General features: G+C 53.5%; 1 protein-coding gene across 1 annotated transcript in view; it reads left to right on the forward strand.

The window, feature by feature from the left end:
* The window catches only part of LOC137303908 (pro-neuregulin-3, membrane-bound isoform-like), a 578,922-nt gene extending 562,105 nt beyond the window's left edge, over window positions 1–16,817 (forward strand). The window contains exons 10-13 of the mRNA XM_067972321.1: window positions 11,986–12,109; window positions 13,064–13,188; window positions 15,719–15,910; window positions 16,322–16,817. Coding sequence (XP_067828422.1) covers window positions 11,986–12,109; window positions 13,064–13,188; window positions 15,719–15,910; window positions 16,322–16,817 — 937 coding nt within the window. The remainder of the gene's footprint in view (window positions 1–11,985; window positions 12,110–13,063; window positions 13,189–15,718; window positions 15,911–16,321) is intronic.
* Window positions 16,818–23,246: the final 6,429 nt, after the last annotated feature.

Below are 23,246 nucleotides of genomic sequence, written 5' to 3' on the forward strand. Positions count from 1 at the left end.
GGGGGTGTATCGGGGGTGTATCGGGGGTGTATCGGGGGGTGTATCGGGAGTATATCGGGGGGTGTATCGGGGGTGTATCGGGGGGTGTATCGGAGAGTTTATCGAGAGTATATCGGGGGGTGTATCGGGGGGTGTATCGGGGGATGTATCGGGGGGTGTATCGGGGGATGTATCGGGGGGTGTATCGGGGGTGTATCGGGGGGTGAATCAGAGAGTGTATCGGGGGTGTATCGGGGGTGTATCGGGCTGTATCGGGGGTGTATCAGAGAGTGTATCGGGGGTGTATCGGGGGTGTATCGGGGGTGTATCAGAGAGTGTATCGGGGGTGTATCGGGGGTGTATCAGAGAGTGTATCGGGGGGTGTATCGGGGGGTGTATCGGGGGGTGTATCGGGGGGTGTATCGGGGGTGTATCAGAGAGTGTATCGGGGGGTGTATCGGGGGGTGTATCAGGGGGTGAATCAGAGAGTGTATCGGGGGGTGTATCGGGGGGTGTATCGGGGGGTGTATCGGGGGTGTACCAGAGAGTGTATCGGGGGGTGTATCGGGGGTGTATCGGGGGTGTATCAGAGAGTGTATCGGGGGTGTATCGGGGGGTGTATCGGGGGGTGTATCAGGGGGTGAATCAGAGAGTGTATCGGGGGGTGTATCGGGGGGTGTATCAGGGGGTGAATCAGAGAGTGTATCGGGGAGTGTAACTGGGGGTGTATCGGGGAGTGTATCGGGGGGTGTATCGGGGGTGTATCGGGGGGTGTATCGGGGGGTGTATCGGGGGTGTATCGGGGGGTGTATCGGGAGTATATCGGGGGTGTATCAGGGGGTGTATCGGGGGTGTATCGGGGGGTGTATCGGGGGTGTATCGGGGGGTGTATCGGGGGTGTATCGGGGGTGTATCAGGGGGTGAATCAGAGAGTGTATCGGGGAGTGTATCGGGGGTGTATCGGGGGTGTATCGGGGGTGTATCGGGGGTGTATCGGGGGTGTATCGGGGGTGTATCAGGGGGTGAATCAGAGAGTGTATCGGGGAGTGTATCGGGGGTGTATCGGGGGTGTATCGGGGGTGTATCGGGGGTGTATCAGGGGGTGAATCAGAGAGTGTATCGGGGAGTGTATCGGGGGTGTATCGGGGGGTGTATCGGGGGTGTATCGGGGGCTGAATCAGAGAGTGTATCGGGGGGTGTATCGGGGGTGTATCGGAGAGTGTATCGGGGGTGTATCGGGGGTGTATCGGGGGTGTATCGGGAGTGTATCGGGGAGTGTATCGGGGGTGTATCAGAGAGTGTATCGGGGGTGTATCGGGGGTGTATCGGGGAGTGTATCGGGGGTGTATCGGGGGGTGTATCGGGGGTGTATCAGAGAGTGTATCGGGGGTGTATCGGGGGTGTATCGGGGGTGTATCGGGAGTGTATCGGGGAGTGTATCGGGGGTGTATCGGGGGGTGTATCGGGGGTGTATCGGGGGGTGTATCGGGGGTGTATCGAGAGTGTATCGGGGGTGTATCGGGGGTGTATCAGGGGTGTATCGGGGGTGTATCGGGGGTGTATCAGCGAGTGTATCGGGGGTGTATCGGGGGTGTATCGGGGGTGTATCAGAGAGTGTATCGGGGGTGTATCGAGAGTGTATCGGGGAGTGTATCGGGGGTGTATCGGGGGGTGTATCGGGGGTGTATCGGGGGGTGTATCGGGGGTGTATCGGGGGTGTATCAGAGAGTGTATCGGGGGTGTATCGGGAGTGTATCGGGAGTGTATCGGGGGTGTATCGGGGGGTGTATCGGGAGTGTATCGGGGGTGTATTGGGGGGTGTATTGGGGGGTGTATCGGGAGTGTATCGGGGGTGTATCAGAGAGTGTATCGGGAGTGTATCGGGGGTGTATCGGGGGTGTATCGGGAGTGTATCGGGGGTGTATCAGAGAGTGTATCGGGAGTGTATCGGGAGTGTATCGGGAGTGTATCGGGGGTGTATCGGGGGTGTATCGGGGGTGTATCAGAGAGTGTATCGGGGGTGTATCGGGGGTGTATCGGGGGTGTATCGGGAGTGTATCGGGGGTGTATCGGGGGTGTATCGGGGGTGTATCGGGGAGTGTATCGGGAGTATATCGGGGGGTGTATCGGGGGTGTATCGGGGGTGTATCGGGGGTGTATCAGAGAGTGTATCGGGGGTGTATCGGGGGTGTATCGGGAGTGTATCGGGGGTGTATCAGAGAGTGTATCGGGGCTGTATCAGAGAGTGTATCGGGGGTGTATCAGAGAGTGTATCGGGAGTGTATCGGGAGTGTATCGGGGGTGTATCAGAGAGTGTATCGGGGGTGTATCAGAGAGTGTATCGGGGGTGTATCAGAGAGTGTATCGGGAGTGTATCGGGGGGTGTATCGGGGGTGTATCAGAGAGTGTATCGGGAGTGTATCGGGGGTGTATCAGAGAGTGTATCGGGGGTGTATCGGGGGTGTATCAGAGAGTGTATCGGGGGTGTATCGGGGGTGTATCAGAGAGTGTATCGGGGGTGTATCGGGGGTGTATCGGGAGTGTATCGGGGGTGTATCAGAGAGTGTATCGGGGGTGTATCGGGGGTGTATCAGAGAGTGTATCGGGAGTATATCAGAGAGTGTATCGGGAGTGTATCGGGGGTGTATCGGGGGTGTATCAGAGAGTGTATCGGGAGTGTATCGGGAGTGTATCAGAGAGTGTATCGGGGGTGTATCGGGGGTGTATCGGGGGTGTATCAGAGAGTGTATCGGGAGTGTATCGGGAGTGTATCAGAGAGTGTATCGGGGGTGTATCGGGGGTGTATCAGAGAGTGTATCGGGGGTGTATCGGGGGGTGTATCGGGGGGTGTATCGGGGGTGTATCGGGAGTATATCGGGGGGTGTATCGGGGGTGTATCGGGAGTATATCGGGGGGTGTATCGGGGGTGTATCGGGAGTATATCGGGGGGTGTATCGGGGGTGTATCGGGGGGTGTATCGGGGGTGTATCAGAGAGTGTATCCGAGAGTGTATCGGGAGTGTATCGGGGGTGTATCAGAGAGTGTATCGGGGGTGTATCGGGGGGTGTATCGGGGGTGTATCGGGAGTATATCGGGGGGTGTATCGGGGGTGTATCGGGAGTATATCGGGGGGTGTATCGGGGGTGTATCGGGAGTGTATCGGGAGTATATCGGGGGGTGTATCGGGGGGGTGTATCGGGGGTGTATCGGGAGTATATCGGGGGGTGTATCGGGGGTGTATCGGGAGTATATCGGGGGGTGTATCGGGGGTGTATCGGGGGTGTATCGGGGGGTGTATCGGGGGTGTATTGGGGGGTGTATCAGAGAGTGTATCGAGGGGTGTATCGGGGGTGTATCGGGGGTGTATCGGGGGTGTATCGGGGGGTGTATCGGGGGTGTATTGGGGGGTGTATCGGGGGTGTATCGGGGGTGTATCGGGGGGTGTATCGGGGGTGTATCGGGGGGTGTATCGGGGGTGTATCGGGGGGTGTATCGGGGGTGTATCAGAGAGTGTATCGGGGGGTGTATCGGGGGTGTATTGGGGGGTGTATCGGGGGTGTATCAGAGAGTGTATCGGGAGTGTATCGGGGTGTGTATCGGGGGGTGTATCGGGGGGTGTATCGGGGGTGTATAGGTGGGTGTATCGGGGGTGTATCGGGGGTGTATCGGGAGTGTATCGGGGGGTGTATCGGGTGGTGTATCGGGGGTGTATCGCGGGTGTATCAGAGAGTGTATCGGGAGTGTATCGGGGTGTGTATCGGGGGGTGTATCGGGGGGTGTATCGGGGGTGTATAGGTGGGTGTATCGGGGGTGTATCGGGGGTGTATCGGGGGGTGTATCGGGGGTGTATCGGGGGGTGTATCGGGGGTGTATCAGGGGGTGTATCAGGGGGTGTATCGGGGGGTGTATCAGGGGGTGTATCGGGGGTGTATCAGAGAGTGTATCGGGAGTGTATCGGGGTGTGTATCGGGGGGTGTATCGGGGGTGTATAGCTGGGTGTATCGGGGGTGTATCGGGGGTGTATCGGGGGGTATATCAGGGGGTGTATCGGGGGGTGTATCAGGGGGTGTATCAGTGGGTGTATCGAGGGGTGTATCAGGGGGTGTATCGGGTGGTGAATCAGAGAGTGTATCGGGGGGTGTATCGGGGGGTGTATCGGGGGGTGTATCGGGGGGGTGTATCGGGGGGTGTATCGGGGGTGTATCAGGGGGTGTATCGGGGGTGCATCGGGGGTGTATCGGGGGGTGTATCGGGGGTGTATCAGAGAGTGTATCGGGGGTGTATCGGGGGGTGTATCGGGGGTGTATCAGGGGGTGTATCAGGGGGTGTATCGGGGGGTGTATCGGGGGGTGTATCAGGGGGTGTATCAGGGGGTGTATCGGGTGGTGAATCAGAGAGTGTATCGGGGGGTGTATCGGGGGTGTATCGGGGGGTGTATCGGGGGTGTATCGGGGGGTGTATCGGGGGGTGTATCAGGGGGTGTATCGGGGGGTGTATCGGGGGGTGTATCAGAGGGTGTATCGGGGGGTGTATCGGGGGTGTATCAGAGAGTGTATCGGGGGTGTATCGGGGGTGTATCGGGGGGTGTATCGGGGGTGTATCGGGAGGTGTATCGGGGGGTGTATCGGGAGTGTATCGGGGGGTGTATCGGGGGTGTATCGGGGGGTGTATCGGGGGTGTATCGGGGGGTGTATCGGGGGGTGTATCGGGGGGTGTATCAGAGAGTGTATCGGGGGGTGTATCGGGGGGTGTATCGGGGGGTGTATCAGAGAGTGTATCGGGGGTGTATCGGGGGTATATCGGGGGGTGTATCGGGGGGTGTATCGGGGGTGTATCGGGGGTGTATCGGGGGTGTATCGGGGGTGTATCGGGGGGTGTATCGGGGGTGTATCGGGGGTGTATCGGGAGTGTATCGGGGGGAGTATCGGGGGTGTATCGGGAGTGTATCGGGGGGAGTATCGGGGGGTGTATCGGGGGTGTATCGGGGGGTGTATCGGGGGTGTATCGGGGGGTGTATCAGGGGGTGTATCAGAGACTGTATCGGGGGTGTATCGGGGGTGTATCGGGGGGTGTATCGGGGGTGTATCGGGGGGTGTATCAGGGGGTGTATCAGAGACTGTATCGGGGGTGTATCGGGAGTGTATCGTGGGGTGTATCGGGGGTGTATCGGGAGTGTATCGGGAGTGTATCGGGGGTGTATCGGGAGTGTATCGGGAGTGTATCGGGGGTGTATCGGGGGGTGTATCGGGAGGTGTATCGGGAGTGTATCGGGGGGTGTATCGGGGGTGTATCGGGAGTGTATCGGGAGTGTATCGGGGGTGTATCGGGGGGTGTATCGGGGGTGTATCGGGGGGTGTATCGGGGGGTGTATCGGGGGTGTATCAGGGGGTGTATCAGAGAGTGTATCGGGTGGTATATCGGGTGGTGTATCGGGGGGTGTATCGGGGGTGTATCGGGGGTGTATCGGGGGGTGTATCGGGGGTGTATCGGGGTGTATCGGGGGTGTATCGGTGGGTGTATCGGGGGTGTATCGGGGGGTGTATCGGGGGTGTATCGGTGGGTGTATCGGGAGTATATCGGGTGGTGTATCGGGGGTGTATCGGGGGTGTATCGGTGGGTGTATCGGGAGTATATCGGGTGGTGTATCGGGGGTGTATCGGGGGTGTATCGGTGGGTGTATCGGGGGTGTATCGGGGGGTGTATCGGGGGTGTATCGGTGGGTGTATCAGAGAGTGTATCGGGGGTGTATCGGGGGGTGTATCGGGGGGTGTATCGGGGGTGTATCGGGGGTGTATCGGGGGGTGTATCGGTGGGTGTATCGGGGATGTATCAGGGGGTGTATCAGAGACTGTATCGGGGGTGTATCGGGAGTGTATCGTGGGTGAATCAGAGAGTGAATCAGGGAGTGTATCGGAGGTGTATCAGGGGGTGTATCGGGTGGTATATCGGGTGGTGTATCGGGGGGTGTATCGGGGGGTGTATCGGGGGTGTATCGGGGGGTGTATCGGGGGTGTATCGGGGGGTGTATCGGGGGTGTATCGGTGGGTGTATCGGGGGTGTATCGGGGGTGTATCGGGGGGTGTATCGGGGGTGTATCGGGGGGTGTATCGGGGGTGTATCGGGGGTGTATCGGGGGGTGTATCAGAGAGTGTATCGGGAGTGTATCGGGGGGTGTATCGGGGGGGTGTATCGGGGGTGTATCGGGGGGTGTATCGGGGGGTGTATCGGGGGTGTATCGGGGGTGTATCGGGAGTGTATCGGGGGTGTATCGGGGGGTGTATCCGAGAGTGTATCGGGTGGTATATCGGGTGGTGTATCGGGGGGTGTATCGGGGGTGTATCGGGGGTGTATCGGTGGGTGTATCGGGGGTGTATCGGGGGGTGTATCGGGGGTGTATCGGTGGGTGTATCGGGAGTATATCGGGTGGTGTATCGGGGGTGTATCGGGGGTGTATCGGGGGGTGTATCGGGGGTGTATCGGTGGGTGTATCAGAGAGTGTATCGGGGGTGTATCGGGGGGTGTATCGGTGGGTGTATCGGGGGTGTATCAGGGGGTGTATCAGAGACTGTATCGGGGGTGTATCGGGGGGTATATCGGGGGTGTATCGGGAGTGTATCGGGGGTGTATCGGGGGTGTATCGGGGGGTATATCTGGGGTGTATCGGGGGTGTATCGGGGGTGTATCGGGGGTGAATCAGAGAGTGAATCAGGGAGTGTATCGGAGGTGTATCAGGGGGTGTATCGGGTGGTATATCGGGTGGTGTATCGGGGGGTGTATCGGGGGGTGTATCAGGGGGTGTATCGGGGGTGTATCGGGGGTATATCGGGTGGTGTATCGGGGGGTGTATCGGGGGTGTATCGGGGGTGTATCGGGGGTATATCGGGTGGTGTATCGGGGGGTGTATCGGGGGTGTATCGGGTGGTGTATCAGGGGGTGTATCGGGTGGTATATCGGGAGTGTATCGGGGGGGTGTATCGGGGGGGTGTATCGGGGGGTTTATCGGGGGTGTGTCGGGTGGTGTATCGGGGGGTGTATCGGGGGGTGTATCGGGGGGTGTATCGGGGGTGTATCGGGGGGGTGTATCGGGGGTGTATCGGGGGGTGTATCGGGGGTGTATCGGGGGTGTATCGGGGGGTGTATCGGGGGGTGTATCGGGGGGGTGTATCGGGGGGTGTATCGGGGGGGTGTATCGGGGGTGTATCGGGGGGTGTATCGGGGGTGTATCGGGAGTGTATCGGGGGGTGTATCGGGGGGTGTATCGGGGGGGTGTATCGGGGGTGTATCGGGGGGTGTATCGGGGGTGTATCGGGGGGGTGTATCGGGGGTGTATCGGGGGTGTATCGGGGGTGTATCGGGAGTGTATCGGGGGGTGTATCGGGGGGGTGTATCGGGGGTGTGTCGGGGGGTGTATCGGGGGGTATATCGGGGGTGTGTCGGGTGGTGTATCGGGGGGTGTATCGGGGGTGTATCGGGAGTGTATCGGGGGTGTATCGGGGGGTGTATCGGGGGTGTATCGGGGGGTATATCGGGGGTGTATCGGGGGTGTATCGGGTGGTGTATCGGGGGTGTATCGGGGGGTGTATCGGGGGTGTATCGGGTGGTGTATCGGGGGGTTTATCGGGGGTGTGTCGGGGGGTGTATCGGGGGTTTTGTCAGAGTTCTTTGGCTGCCCTGAGAGATTTTTCCCATAATGTCCTTGAGTGGACTCCACACCAGTTGAGACCTGACATGAAAGAAAGAAAGACGTGCATTTCAGGACATCCCAAAGTGTTTTGAAGGGAAATCACTGTTGTAATGTCGGAAATGCGGGAGACAATTTGGGCACAGCAAGATCCCACAAACAGCGGTGTGATAATGACCAGATAATCTTTTTAGTGGTGTTTGTTGAGGGATAAATATTGGCCAGGACAGCGGGGAGAACTCCCCCTGCTCTTCTTTGAAATAGTGGCCGTGGGATCTTTTTACGCCGACCTGAGAGGGCAGATGGGGGCCTTGGTTTAACATCTCATCCGAAAGACGGTACCTCCGATAGTGCAGCACTCCCTCAGTACTGCACTGGAGTATCAGCCTGGACTTTGTGCTCAAGTCCATGGAGAGGGCCTTAAGCCCAAGACCTTCTGACCCGGAGGTGAGTGTCCTGTCCACTGAGGCACGGCCGAGGCCGGAGGTGAGAGTCCTGTCCACTGAGGCACGGCCGAGGCTGTTGACCTCAAACCTTCACTAGAGTAAAGTGACCAATCCTGGACAGTCACCTTCTCCGGTGGGAGTCGGAGAGTAAAATATGTTCATCAGCCCATTTTTCCTCCGGGGGACTTTGGCCCACCTGAGTCGGATGGAGTGGCTCGAGCCGGGGCAGCTGCCAGTGATGTATGTGCAGGTGCCCTGGTTAGGCTGCGCTTATGCTGAGAGAGCAGGGCCCCGTGGATTGGTGTTAGTTGGGGGGAGGGTTGTTTGTCTGGACACCGGGAGAATTCTCTGCTCTTCTTCCAGCTTAAAACTGAAGACATAAAACTCACTTGTTTGAATAATTAACGGTATTTCTTCAAATTGAGTGTCTGTTGCACTTTGTTGGAGTCAGTGAGCTGTCCACTGAGTGACGAATGGAGACACTCCGTGTGGGAAGCAGGTCCTCAGCTCGTATTACAGGAAAAGAAAAGCTTTGAGCACCAAACAGTCACCAAATAAACGATATCCAACGTATCGGCACAATGAGACTCCTTCACTCCCCCCTTCAACACACCAAAGAGGTCATTAAACAGTTGAAGTTTCAGAAGAATCATTGCAGGTTTGGCCTCATTCTCCAATGCTGCACATTCTCTGGAATGTTCCACGTTCTCACTGAGAATTTCATTATTCTTCCACTGCCCTTCACCTCGATTCCATGTCGTCTTCATCAGCCATTCTGCTTTTGAGTTTTTTTTGCTTTCAGAGTTGAATTTTTGTTAGTTTCATTCTTCAATCATCACCTGTCAGTGAATTCAACCAAAACCTTAATTTCACACATTAACCTCACTCTGAATTTGGCTGCATTACATCATGAAGCACCGTTACAGGCTCTAAACCATTACATCATGAAGCACCGTTACAGGCTCTAAACCATTACATCATGAAGCACCGTTACAGGCTCTAAACCATTACATCATGAAGCACCGTTACAGGCTCTAAACCATTACATCATGAAGCACCGTTACAGGCTCTGAACCATTACATCATGAAGCACCGTTACAGGCTCTGAACCATTACATCATGAAGCACCGTTACAGGCTCTGAACCATTACATCATGAAGCACCGTTACAGGCTCTGAACTATTACATCATGAAGCACCGTTACAGGCTCTAAACCATTACATCATGAAGCACCGTTACAGGCTCTAAACCATTACATCATGAAGCACCGTTACAGGTTCCAAACCATTACATCATGAAGCACCGTTACAGGCTTGAAACCATTACATCATGAAGCACCGTTACAGGCTCTATACCATTACATCATGAAGCACCGTTACAGGCTCTGTACCATTACATCATGAAGCACCGTTACAGGCTCTTAACCATTACATCATGAAGCACCGTTACAGGTTCCAAACCATTACATCATGAAGCACCGTTACAGGCTTGAAACCATTACATCATGAAGCACCGTTACAGGCTCTAAACCATTACATCATGAAGCACCGTTACAGGCTCTGAACCATTACATCATGAAGCACCGTTACAGGCTCTGAACCATTACATCATGAAGCACTGTTACAGGCTCTGAACCATTACATCATGAAGAACCGTTACAGGCTCTAAACTATTACATCATGAAGCACCGTTACAGGCTCTAAACCATTACATCATGAAGCACCGTTACAGGCTCTAAACCATTACATCATGAAGCACCGTTACAGGTTCCAAACCATTACATCATGAAGCACCGTTACAGGCTTGAAACCATTACATCATGAAGCACCATTACAGGCTCTATACCATTACATCATGAAGCACCGTTACAGGCTCTGTACCATTACATCATGAAGCACCGTTACAGGCTCTAAACCATTACATCATGAAGCACCGTTACAGGTTCCAAACCATTACATCATGAAGCACCGTTACAGGCTTGAAACCATTACATCATGAAGCACCGTTACAGGCTCTATACCATTACATCATGAAGCACCGTTACAGGCTCTAAACCATTACATCATGAAGCACCGTTACAGGCTCTAAACCATTACATCATGAAGCACTGTTACAGGCTCTAAACCATTACATCATGAAGCACCGTTACAGGCTCTAAACCATTACATCATGAAGCACCGTTACAGGTTCCAAACCATTACATCATGAAGCACCGTTTCAGGCTTGAAACCATTACATCATGAAGCACCGTTACAGGCTCTATACCATTACATCATGAAGCACCGTTACAGGCTTGAAACCATTACATCATGAAGCACCGTTACAGGCTCTATACCATTACATCATGAAGCACCATTACAGGTTCCAAACCATTACATCATGAAGCACCGTTACAGGCTTGAAACCATTACATCATGAAGCACCGTTACAGGCTCTAAACCATTACATCATGAAGCACCGTTACAGGCTCGAAACCATTACATCATGAAGCACCGTTACAGGCTCGAAACCATTGCCTCGAAAGCAAACTCTTACATGGAGTGGGAATGTTGAGTATAATGCAACAAAGGTTCTGGAGACCTTCTCCAGATTACTGCAGCATTGTTGCCCATCAGGGTGGTCCAGTCTTCTGAAGTATATCTTCACCATCACTCTTCAGTGAACCTCATCTCTGCTCAGGAAGTAATTGAATTAGGTGTGATTTCCTCATTCAGAGTTTCTCTCATGTGCTTTGAGGGCAGAAGGAGACTCAAAGGAATATGTAGATATGACTCAGTCTGCAGTTTAATTTCAGTAAACTCCTGAATGCCATTTTGTGCAATAGGAATGGTCGGGGGGTGGGACTGACCGTACACATCTGGAAAGTGTCTTTCTGAAGCCCTGTATATCGAATGGGTCATCTGCACATGCTGTCCATTACAGTACATGGCTGTCCATTAAAGCACATGCCTGTCCATTACAGGACATGCCAGTCCATTACAATACCAGAGAGAGACAGACAGAGAAAGACATAGAGAAACGTACTGAGAGGATGGCAGGCTTCATTGACCAAAGCAGCAGTGGTACAAGAATGAAGAGAGGCATTCATTGTACAGTATCAGATGGGAGTGAATCGTTCCCTTTTACCCAATGTGTACTGTACATGTACAGGGGCCGACACTGAGACACATACGGGCTGTACAGTACCGGGGGGTAAAAGTAATGCTGCAGCTATACAAAGCCCTGGTTAGACTACGCCTGGATTACTGTGTTCAGTTCTGGACACCGCACCTTAGGAAAGATATATTGGCCTTGGAGGGAGTGCAGGGTAGATTTACTGGAATGATACCTGGACTCCAAAGGTTAAATTACGAGGAGAGATTACACAAACTAGAGCTGTATTCTTTGGAATTTAGAAGATTAAGGGGAGATTTGATCAAAGTTTTCAAGATATTAAGGGGAGCTGATAGGGTAGATAGAGAGAAACTATTTCCGCTGGTTGGGGAGTTTAGGACGAGGGGACATAGCCTAAAAATTAGAGCCAGGACTTTCAGGAATGAAGTAAGGAAATACTTCAACACGGAAAGGGTGGTAGAAGTTTGGAACTCTCTTCCATAAACAGCAGTTGATGCTAGCTCAATTGTTAATTTAAAATCTGAGATTGATAGATTCTTGTTAACCAAAGGTATTAAGGGATATGGGGCTAAGGCGGGTATATGGAGTTAGGTCATAGATCAGCCATGAATGGCGGAACAAGCTCGAGGGGCTGAATGGCCTCCTCCTGTTCCTATGTTCCTAGATGGGAGTGAATGGTTTCCTTTTACCTGGACATCTTCACAGGGTTTTCTTGCTGGCAGTTGTTGTTTGTGATGAAGACTTTTTCCTTCTCTGTTTTAACAGGAAACAAAGGCAGAAACTTCGTGATCAGGCCAAGGATGTTCGCTTTGGGAAGAGTTACAGTCTGAACACTTCTGAGCTGTCTACAACAGAGAGCCCAACACGAAATGCGTTACAGCTGGAAAATGTAAGCAGCCTGCAGTGTCTGAGGACAGGCCCTGGAATAGGATGGGCCTCGAATAGATTATTGCTCATTTAAACAGGTTTAATAAGATCTAGCAACAGCACACTTGAGGACATTTTGTACCTAGTCCGTTACACAAATTTCTACCTCCTGAGTTCACAGGAGTGTCCTAATTGTTGCTTAAAGTGACAGTCCCTACTGGAAACACTGACCCATAGAGAGAGCTGGGACATGATCTGTAAACATCCTCACAACTTGCTCCTGGAAGTGAGTGCGATCAGAAAACACCCCAATCAAGCAACACGTTACATCAGAGAGTAATTCAGTGAAAAGTTTGTAGAATCTTTCTATTTTGCATTTAATTTAGTCAATGGTAGATAAACATTTAAAGCAGAGGGAGATACTGATCTAAGGGGAGAGCAGGATGGTGGAATTAGATTTGGATTGTTAATCATGGCACTGATAAGAAGGGCCAAATGGCCTATTTCTGCGGCGTAACATTTATGGTTCCATGTTCTGTGGTTCCATGTTCCATGGTTCCATGTTCTGTGGTTCCATGTTCTATGGTTCCATGTTCTGTGGTTCCATGTTCTGTGGTTCCATGTTCTCTGGTTCCATGTTCTGTGGTTCCATATTCTGTGGTTCCATGTTCCGTGGTTCCATGGTCCATGGTTCCATGGTTCCATGTTCTATGGTTCCATGTTCGATGGTTCCATGTTCGATGGTTCCATGTTCTATGCTTCCATGGTTCCATGTTCTATGGTTCCATGTTCTATGGTTCCATGTTCTATGGTTCTATGGTGAATAGTTATGTGGTTCCATGTTCTATGAGGTCAGGGTCCTTTGGTTCTATGGTTTGTGTTGCTCAGAGCTCCTGATATTGCCGTTACCCACTAAAGCATCAGGAGATTTGGCAAATTGCCCTAGGGCTTGATATGATACTGTTCTATTTTTCAGTACACAAAGCCTGTCAGCAATATTGGGGAAGGAAGACGGAAAGTTCTGGAATCGCAGTTCTCAGGTCCTGTAACCTCCCCAGCCGACTCTTCAATTTCTGACAACCAATCGGTCAAACAGCAAAGGTAAAGGAATGTTGGAAATATTCCCTTAAAACTCAACTCATTACCATAAATGAAAGTTCCCATGTTTATCAAATAACATCAATTGAGGATTAGATACAGAGTAAAGCTCCCTCTACACTGTCCCATCAAACACTCCCAGGGCAGGTACAGCACGGGTTAGATACAGAGTAAAGCTCCCTCTACACTGTCCCATCAAACACTCCCAGGGCAGGTACAGCACGGGTTAGATACAGAGTAAAGCTCCCTCTACACTGTCCCATCAAACACTCCCAGGACAGGTACAGCACGGGTTAGATACAGAGTAAAGCTCCTTCTACACTGTCCCATCAAACACTCCCAGGGCAGGTACAGCACGGGTTAGATACAGAGTAAAGCTCCCTCCACACTGTCCCATCAAACACTCCCAGGGCAGGTACAGCACAGGTTAGATACAGAGTAAAGCTCCCCCTACACTGTCCCATCAAACACTCCCAGGGCAGGTACAGCACGGGTTAGATACAGAGTAAAGCTCCCTCTACACTGTCCCATCAAACACTCCCAGGGCAGGTACAGGATTAGATACAGAGTAAAGCTCCCTCTACACTACATAGACCATTGATGAGGCCACTGATGGATTATTACGTGCAGTTCTGGACACTGACCCTTTAATAGGATGTTCAGGCGCTTGCAATGATGCCAGGATTTAGGGCTGAACTTGCTCTCATTGGAGAAGTTGAGAGGGGATATGATCCAAGTACTTAAAATTCTGAGGAGGGTAAGATAATGTATCTCCATCTGGAGATTATTTAAGCTGGATAGTGAGAGTGGGACCTGCAGAAGGGAGAGCAAGTGCCAAATCTGATCAACAAGTCCAAATTAAAGGGATGCCCACACTGAGAGGTAAGTAGCTCCATATGGGGACAAATATTGTTTCAGCATTTATTAAGCTTCAAGGTGGGCGGGGGGGTGGGGCGCGGGCGGGGGGGGCGGGGGGTGTTGGCGGGCGGGGAGCGGGGGCGGGGGGCGCGGGCGGAGAGCGGGGGGGCGGGGGGGCGGGGAGCAGGGGCGGGGGGCGTTGGCGGCGGGCGGAGGGCGGGGGCGGGCGGGGAGCGGGGGTGGGGGGGCGGAGGGCGGGGGCGGGCGGGGGGTAGGGGAGCGGGGGCGGGGGCGTTGGCGGCGGGCGGAGGGCGGGGGCGGGCGGGGAGCGGGGGCGGGGGGGCGTTGGCGGTGGGCGGGGCGGGCAGGGGGGTGGGCGGGGGAGCGGGGGCGGGGGGGCAATGGCGGTGGGCGGGGGGGCGTTGGCGGTGGGCGGGGGCGGGCAGGGGGGCGGGCGGGGGGCGGGGAGCGGGGGCGGGGGGGGCGATGGCGGTGGGCGGGGGCGGGCGGAGGGTGGGCAGGGGGGGGGGAAGAGTCGGGTATAAAAGAAGTGAATTGAAATCCAGTGTGGAGGCAGGAAGCAGATTTCTGTACTCAGTCAGTGGGGTGAGATCTGGGACTTGTTACCTGGGCAATACAACTGACCCCTGCTCCAGACAGACCCTACTCTGATCATCGGTCCTCACACACCGTGAGGGTACGTGGAGTTCTGTGGACACCTTACTCTGTCCAGTGGGCACTGTTTCCATCCCAAGGGCAACTCCCTTGAAAGGCAGGCGGCCAAAATAAAACAAGAAAAGTAGGAAAAATCAGCAGTAAATTTAGACCAAGAAACAAGTCCTCTGGCTCTTGACAACCAGTGGATTATTCACAGGATCCAGAGACCGGGCAGTCAGCTGGGAAATGCACATTTTATCAACACTTTGAGTGCAACTATTGGAGAATGCCAGGCAGGATGTTCCAACTTAATTGGGACATTTTTACAACCTTTAATGAGGCTCGTTTAGTCCAGCAACCTGAGCTCCGGAACCCCCAGTGCTGACACAGAATGATAGTGAGCAGGATGATAGTGAGCAGGATGATAGTGAGCAGGATGATAGTGAGCACGATGATAGTGAGCAGGATGATAGTGAGCAGGATGATAGTGAGCAAATGGTTAGGACACCGAGCTGCTAAGGTGTGACAGATCCATGGATTCCCGCCCTTACTGTGCATTTTGTGATTTGCAAATTCTGAGTTGTGGAATTAGCAGGAAAAGCCCTGAGGGCAGTGGGAATATCAATTACTAGTCAGCGGCTCCATTGTCTCTCAGACCTCGCAAACCCCCCCCACCCCCACCCTGATCTCTGTGCATCATCTTGTAATAGTGGATCTGAAGAGGCCACAAATCAAAGAACTGAGTGTGAACAACACTGACCATTACTGGGGTTGAAGAGCAGAAACGCTCAGCAAGGGCTGGACAAATAGAGTAAATACGAAAGGAGAGTAAATGCCAGTGAGGAGAATGTGGTGGTGAGGAAGTGACTTGGGGGACAGAAGTACCCCATGGGCCATTCCCTGGTCTGTATCGGCCCCTGCAATTACCAGGGTTTGGTTTCAGGATCAACCACTTGTCTAAATATAGAGTCACCATGTGACCACTGTAACATTCTCATTGGCTCATTTGTTCCCACAGGTATTGCCAGTCCTCCTCCATTAGTCCGAGGCCACTGAAGAGACTGTCCTCGCTGGTCCCTCGCCCATCACCACCTTTGCCCCAAGGTTCATTGAGTGGAGATGTAGAACCACGAGACGTGAAGCCTCCCAATACAAATAGTCAGATCCAGGATCAGCTCGCTCCAACGAAGCTCTCGTTAGACAACAAACGGTAGGGGCCTGGGTTCGATTGTCCACTCTCTGTGTGTGGGTGGATGGACAGGTGAATTGTCCACTCTCTGTGTGGGTGGATGGACAGGTGAATTGTCCACTCTCTGTGTGGGTGGATGGACAGGTGAATTGTCCACACTCTCTGTGTGGGAGAGTGGACAGTTTTGATTATCGATGGTCGGCCGCTTACTTCCCAGGTTTTCCGGCTGATTCTCACTTTCTTGATCTTGTTATTTCAATTGTTTGCGATGCGACAAAACAAGTTTGAAAATCTGCACCAACTGAGGTACTTGGAATGTCAGCATTTAACCCGAGAGACTCAGCTCATTCGAACTGATTGTCTCCTTCGCATTGTGAGGATTTATTGTCGACACCTGGTTTCATTTTCACTGATTCTTTTCATTCTTTTCAGACCTTCAACCACCTGTTGGAAATCTCCCGAGAGTTCCCTCAATATTATGCACCCTGCACCGTCTCACTGTCCGATTCAGCTCAGCGCTTTGGAGCTGGAAGAGACAGGTGTAGATCCTTATTCCTGGGCAGCCTCAGTTCCTGTAACCCCTTCGATGATGGGGGAGCAGTGTTGTGTCCAGGTACAGGTGGGGAGTCAGGAGACTGAAGGCCAGCAGCGTCCCCAGTCCCACTGTGCTGAGCTGCTCACCGTCAGTGCCCCCCAAACTCCGCTCCGTGAAGCTGAGGGACGGCAGGTGGAGATGCTGCTCGACACGGTACATCAACAAATCCAGATCTTGGCTTGTGTCGGCCGACGGCCTGAGGACTATGAACTGATCAACGAGCGTGACGCTCAAGCAAGTGAGAATACGGCATTTCTGCCAGTGGTTTGTGCCGAGGAGAGGCCGTTTGTGGTGAGGAAAGATGCATACAGGGACTGTGATCCAGCAAAGTGACATTACCGAGATCTGTACTCTCACTTCATTGTGAAACTGGGCAAAAGAAAGAATAAGGAAAAAAAGAGAAATTATTTATATGCATTTATTTAAAGCATTTAATTAGAAACCAAATAGTCACTTGCCCCATAGTGGTTTTATGGAAACTATTTTGTATTGTTTTATCAAATAACTTTTCTTTTTTTTCTTTCTGGTGAAAATCTTAGTGCCTATTATTGCAGGCAGGTGTGTAGGGTGTCTGCTGTGTCTCACCGATGTATTCGGAATTAAACGGTCGTGTTCACTTCTTCTCTTTGACACGGCCTCACACTCAAACCTGTCTCTGTGACATTTCAACTGGCAATGGGGCACGAGGTAGACGAGACGGGGCAGAGTTGGACCGGGAGGTGAGTAACAGACCCCAGTCTAGACCGGGAGGTGATTAACAGACTACCGTCTAGACCGGAGGTGAGTAACAGACTCTCTTCTAGACTGGGAGGTGAGTAACAGACTCCCGTCTAGATCAGGAGGTGATCAACACACTCCTGTCTAGACCGGGAGGTGAGTAACAGACTCCTGTCTAGACTGGGATGCGAGTAACACACTCCTGTCTAGACCGGGAGGTGAGAACAGACTCCTGTCTAGACTGGGAGGTGAGTAACACACTCCTGTCTAGACTGGGAGGTGAGTAACAGACTCCTGTCTAGGCCGAGAGGTGAGTAAAAGACTCCTGTCTAGACCGGGAGGTGAGTAACACACTCTTGTCTAGACTGGAAGGTGAGTAACACACTCCTGTCTAGACCGGGAGGTGAGTAACACACTCCTGTCTAGACTGGGAGGTGAGTACCACACTCCTGTCTAGACCGGGAAGTGAGTAACACACTCCTGTCTAGACTGAGAGATGAGTACCACACTCCTGTCTAGACCGGAAGGTGAGTACCACACTCCTGTCTAGACCGGGAGGTGAGTAACACACTCCTGTCTAGACTGGAAGGTGAGTACCACACTCCTGTCTAGACCGGAAGGTGAGTACCACACTCCTGTCCAGACCAGGAGGTGAGTAATAGACTCCTGTCTAGACCGGGAGGTGAGTAACAGACTCCTGTCTAGACCGGGAGGTGAGTAACAGACTCCTGTCTAGACCGGGAGGTGAGTAACAGACTCCTGTCTAGACCGGGAGGTGAGTAACAGACTCCTGTCTAGACCGGGAGGTGAGTAACAGACTCCTGTCTAGACCGGGAGGTGAGTAACAGACTCCTGTCTAGACCGGGAGGTGAGTAACAGACTCCTGTCTAGACTGGGAGGTGAGTAACAGACTCCTGTCTAGACCGGGAGGTGAGTAACAGACTCCTGTCTGCTGAAAGGCATCAAACCACAAACCATCCAACAGTCACCATTCACACACAGACGGAGTGACTGAAACTATTCCAAGCTGCTGAGTAATGAACGGGATTAATCTCGGTATCACGTCTAATGGAGAGTTCCGGAATGGCCGCAGTCTGGAACAAATAATAAACGTTTCTGAGAGAAAATAATTCCACCCGTTTCAAACATTCGTTTCATGGCAGAATGACCTCACTGGGTAACCCCGGAAGCCCCAGTGTAACAGGGCCGTGCCCCTGCTGGGTAACCCCGGAAACCCCAGTGTAACAGGGCCGTGCCCCTGCTGGGTAACCCCGGAAACCCCAGTGTAACAGCGCCGTGCCCCTGCTGGGTAACCCCGGAAACCCCAGTGTAACAGGGCCGTGCCCCTGCTGGGTAACCCCGGAAGCCCCAGTGTAACAGCGCCGTGCCCCTGCTGGGTAACCCCGGAAACCCCAGTGTAACAGCGCCGTGCCCCTGCTGGGTAACCCCGGAAGCCCCAGTGTAACAGCGCCGTGCCCCTGCTGGGTAACCCCGGAAACCCCAGTGTAACAGCGCCGTGCCCCTGCTGGGTAACCCCGGAAGCCCCAGTGTAACAGCGCCGTGCCCCTGCTGGGTAACCCCGGAAACCCCAGTGTAACAGGGCCGTGCCCCTGCTGGGTAACCCCGGAAGCCCCAGTGTAACAGGGCCGTGCCCCTGCTGGGTAACCCCGGAAGCCCCAGTGTAACAGGGCCGTGCCCCTGCTGGGTAACCCCGGAAACCCCAGTGTATCTGCACCGTGTCCGGCTGGGTTGCTGGTGAATTGCGATTGCGAGGTTCTGGGATATTGAGGACCACTCACTGCTGATCCTCCTGAGGCAGATGTACCAGCGAGCTGATGCCCAGTTACGGGCCCAGGGTGTTTCTGATATTTGTGCCTGGGACTCCCCATCGAGGGACGTGCAGCTCGAGCTGGCAAATCTCTAACTCCAGCGCATTGGCTTGGAGTCAGTCCAGCTGCCCAGCACTGGATACCGTGCAGAGGGTCACTGACACTGGCAGTAACACATCACAAACCCAGTCAGATAATGTGACACTTCCACCACTAAACTGCACTTCCGTTCATGGAGCTCCAGCTGCAATTTCAGTTTCAGTCAGTGTGTCCATTGGTTCGGCAGTGACTACACTGCATTCCCAGAGCACTCACAGCCCCAGCCCCAGTCCCAGTCCCGTCCCCAGTCCCAGCCCCAGTCCCAGTCCCCAGTCCCAGCCCCAGTCCCAGCCCCAGGCTCAGGCCCAGTCCCCTGCCTCAAGCCCAGGCTCAGGTCCTGTCCCAGCACCAGGCCCCAGGCCCAGGCCCAGGCTCAGACCCAGCACCAGCACCAAGCCCAGCCCCAGGGGCCAGCTGCCCGTATGAGGCCAAATGAGGGCGGCCAGTTCAACTTGGGAGTTTACAATAGCTGCTACTCAGAACTGCAGCTCCTGCCACACCGTGGGTCAGTGTGACGAGGCCTGTGGGCCTGGTCGTTTTACTGTCCAGTCTGAAGGGGTTGTGAGAGCACCAGAATCAGTAACATTACACAAGACGAAGCTTCCAATGGGCACTGACTGGGAGCCTGCGAGCTCTCTCCATGGTCCAGTGTTGGTTTGGGCTGACCAGATGTACAGAAGCTGTTCATCGCACAGACTTGTTGGATCCCATGATGTATTGATTAAAAATAATTTAAAAACTTCTTTGAGCCACTTTAATTCTGCTTTTTCCTCAGATGTTGCAGAAAATCTGTCTTGTTGATTATTTATGTTTTATTATTAATTCCCGGAATGTGGTGAGGGCATCATTTACTATCCATTCCTGAGAAGGTGGTGATGGGCCTTCTCACTGAAACGCTGCACTCGGTGTGGTGAATGTGGGGTTAGACCAAGAGGGCCAGGATATTGACCCAGAGACAACTTGCAACATCACGAACAGGAGGATGGATGGTCAGCGAGACCCCGGTCAGCGAGACCCCGGTCAGCGAGACCCCGGTCAGTCCCGGTCAGTGAGACCCCAGTCAGTCGAGGCCAGCAACTGCAACTCCCCGGTCAGTGAGACCCCGGTCACTGAGACCCCGGTCAATGAGTCCCCGGTCACTGAGACCCCGGTCACTGAGACCCCGGTCAATGAGTCCCCGGTCACTGAGACCCCGGTCACTGAGACCCCGGTCAATGAGTCCCCGCTCAATGAGTCCCCGGTCACTGAGACCCCGGTCAATGAGTCCCCGGTCAGCGAGTCCCCGGTCAGCGAGTCCCCGGTCACGGAGACCCCGGTCAGCGAGTCCCCGGTCAGCGAGTCCCCGGTCACTGAGACCCCGGTCAGCGAGTCCCCGGTCAGCGAGTCCCCGGTCAGCGAGACCCCGGTCAGTGACTCCCGGTCACTGGGTCTCAGGCCTATGTCTCAGGTTTTGCAGGATTCCTATTGGATAGAATCCAGGTGTGGACTTTTTATAAGGACCAGCATCAGGCTTTGCTGCCCCCCATGGTCAATGAGCCGATTGAAACTCTCATGGGTGGTGTAGTGGAGTTCCAATAGAACAGTACCCCAGTGAGAGTCAGTGTCTGTGGGACCCGTACCCCAGTGAGAGTCAGTGTCTGTGGGACCCGTACCCCAGTGAGAGTCAGTGTGTGTGGGACCCGTACCCCAGTGAGAATCAGTGTCTGTGGGACCCGTACCCCAGTGAGAGTCGGTGTGTGTGGGACCCGTACCCCAGTGAGAGTCGGTGTGTGTGGGACCCGTACCCCAGTGAGAGTCGGTGTCTGTGGGACCTGTACCCCAGTGAGAGTCAGTGTGTGTGGGACCCGTACCCCAGTTTGAGTCGGTGTCTGTGGGACCCGTACCCCAGTGAGAGTCAGTGTGTGTGGGACCCGTACCCCAGTGAGAGTCGGTGTGTGTGGGACCCGTACCCCAGTGAGAGTCAGTGTCTGTGAAACCCGTACCCCAGTGAGAGTCAGTGTCTGTGAAACCCGTACCCCAGTGAGAGTCAGTGTGTGTGGGACCCGTACCCCAGTGAGAGTCAGTGTCTGTGGGACCCGTACCCCAGTGAGAGTCAGTGTCTGTGGGACCCGTACCCCAGTGAGAGTCAGTGTCTGTGGGACCCGTACCCCAGTGAGAGTCGGTGTGTGTGGGACCCGTACCCCAGTGAGAGTCGGTGTCTGTGGGACCCGTACCCCAGTGAGAGTCGGTGTCTGTGGGACCCGTACCCCAGTGAGAGTCGGAGTGTGTGGGACCCGTACCCCAGTGAGAGTCAGTGTGTGTGGGACCCGTACCCCAGTGAGAGTCAGTGTCTGTGGGACCCGTACCCCAGTGAGAGTCGGTGTCTATTGTTCCATCAAAGGACATTACACAAGCTCACAGGATGGTTAGTGATTAGTCGGATTTTCTCTGTCCCGAATGAAGATGAAGGTACAGATTGTTGCTTTGCTCTGTGAGAGGAGCCGAGGCATTTAATCCGTCTGCCTGATCATTACTGGTCACACTGTGATGTGGGTGAATCTTTGAGCAGCTGCTGGTTTCTGCCCCTCCTGTCCACAGGCAATTCATCCTGATCACAATCACAATTACAATCTTGTTTCTGGCTTTTGGCTATTTGCTTGTTTATTACCTGAGTCCATAAGCCCCTGGATAGAGTCATAGAGTTATACAGCACGGATAGAGGCCCTTCGGCCCATCGTGTCCGCGCCGGCCATCAAGCCCTGTCTAATCTAATCCCATATTCCAGCATTTGGTCCGTAGCCTTGTATGCTATGGCATTTCAAGTGCTCATCCAAATGCTTCTTGAATGTTGTGAGGGTTCCTGCCTCCACAACCCTCTCAGGCAGTGAGTTCCAGACTCCAACCACCCTCTGGGTGAAAAAGTTCTTTCTCAAATCCCCTCTAAACCTCCCGCCTTTTACCTTGAATCTATGTCCCCTTGTTATAGAACCCTCAACGAAGGGAAAAAGCTCCTTAGTATCTATCCTATCTGTGTTTATTATCCGAGTCTATAACCCCCGGGTGTTTATTATCCGAGTCTATAACCCCGGGTGTTTATTATCCGAGTCTATATCCCCCGGCTGTTTATTACCCGAGTCTATAACCCCCCTGGGTGTTTATTACCCGAGTCTATAACCCCCCTGGGTGTTTATTACCCGAGTATATAACCCCCTGGGTGTTTATTATCCGAGTCTATAACCCCGGGTGTTTATTATCCGAGTCTATATCCCCCGGCTGTTTATTACCCGAGTCTATAACCCCCCTGGGTGTTTATTACCCGAGTCTATAACCCCCCTGGGTGTTTATTACCCGAGTATATAACCCCCTGGGTGTTTATTATCCAAGTCTATAACCCCAGGTGTTTATTATCGGAGCCTATAACACCCCAGGTATTTATTATCCGAGTCGATAACCCCCTGGGTGTTTGTTATTCGAGTCTATAACCCCCTGGGTGTTTATTATTCGAGTCTATAACCCCCGGGTGTTTATTATCCGAGTCTATAACCCCCTGGGTGTTTATTATTCGAGTCTATAACCCCCGGGTGTTTATTATCCGAGTCTATAACCCGGGTGTTTATTATCCGAGTCTATAACCCCCGGGTATTTATTATTCGAGTCTATAACCCCCTGGGTGTTTATTATCTCAGTCTATAACCCCCTGGGTGTTTATTATCCGAGTCTATAGCCCCCCGGGTGTTTATTACCCGTGTCTATAACCCCCTGGGTGTTTATTTTCCGAGTCTTATCCCCCCGGGTGTTTATTACCCGAGTCTATACCCCCTGGGTGTTTATTATCCGAGTCTATAACCCCCTGGGTGTTTATTATCCGGATCTATAACCCCCCTGGGTCTTTATTATCTGGGTCTATAATCCCCCTGGGTGTTTATTACCCGAGTCTATAACCCCCGGGTGTTTATTACCCGAGTCTATAACCCCCTGGGTGTTTATTATCAGAGTCGATCACCCCCGGGTGTTTATTATCCGAGTCTATAACCCCGGGTGTTTATTATCCGAGCCTATAACTCCCCGGGTGTTTATTATCCGAGTCTATAACCCCCTGGGTGTTTGTTATTCGAGTCTATAATCCCCTGGGTGTTTA

This window comes from Heptranchias perlo, chromosome 36 (genome assembly GCF_035084215.1).
Source record: "Heptranchias perlo isolate sHepPer1 chromosome 36, sHepPer1.hap1, whole genome shotgun sequence".
Lineage (NCBI taxonomy): Eukaryota > Metazoa > Chordata > Chondrichthyes > Hexanchiformes > Hexanchidae > Heptranchias > Heptranchias perlo.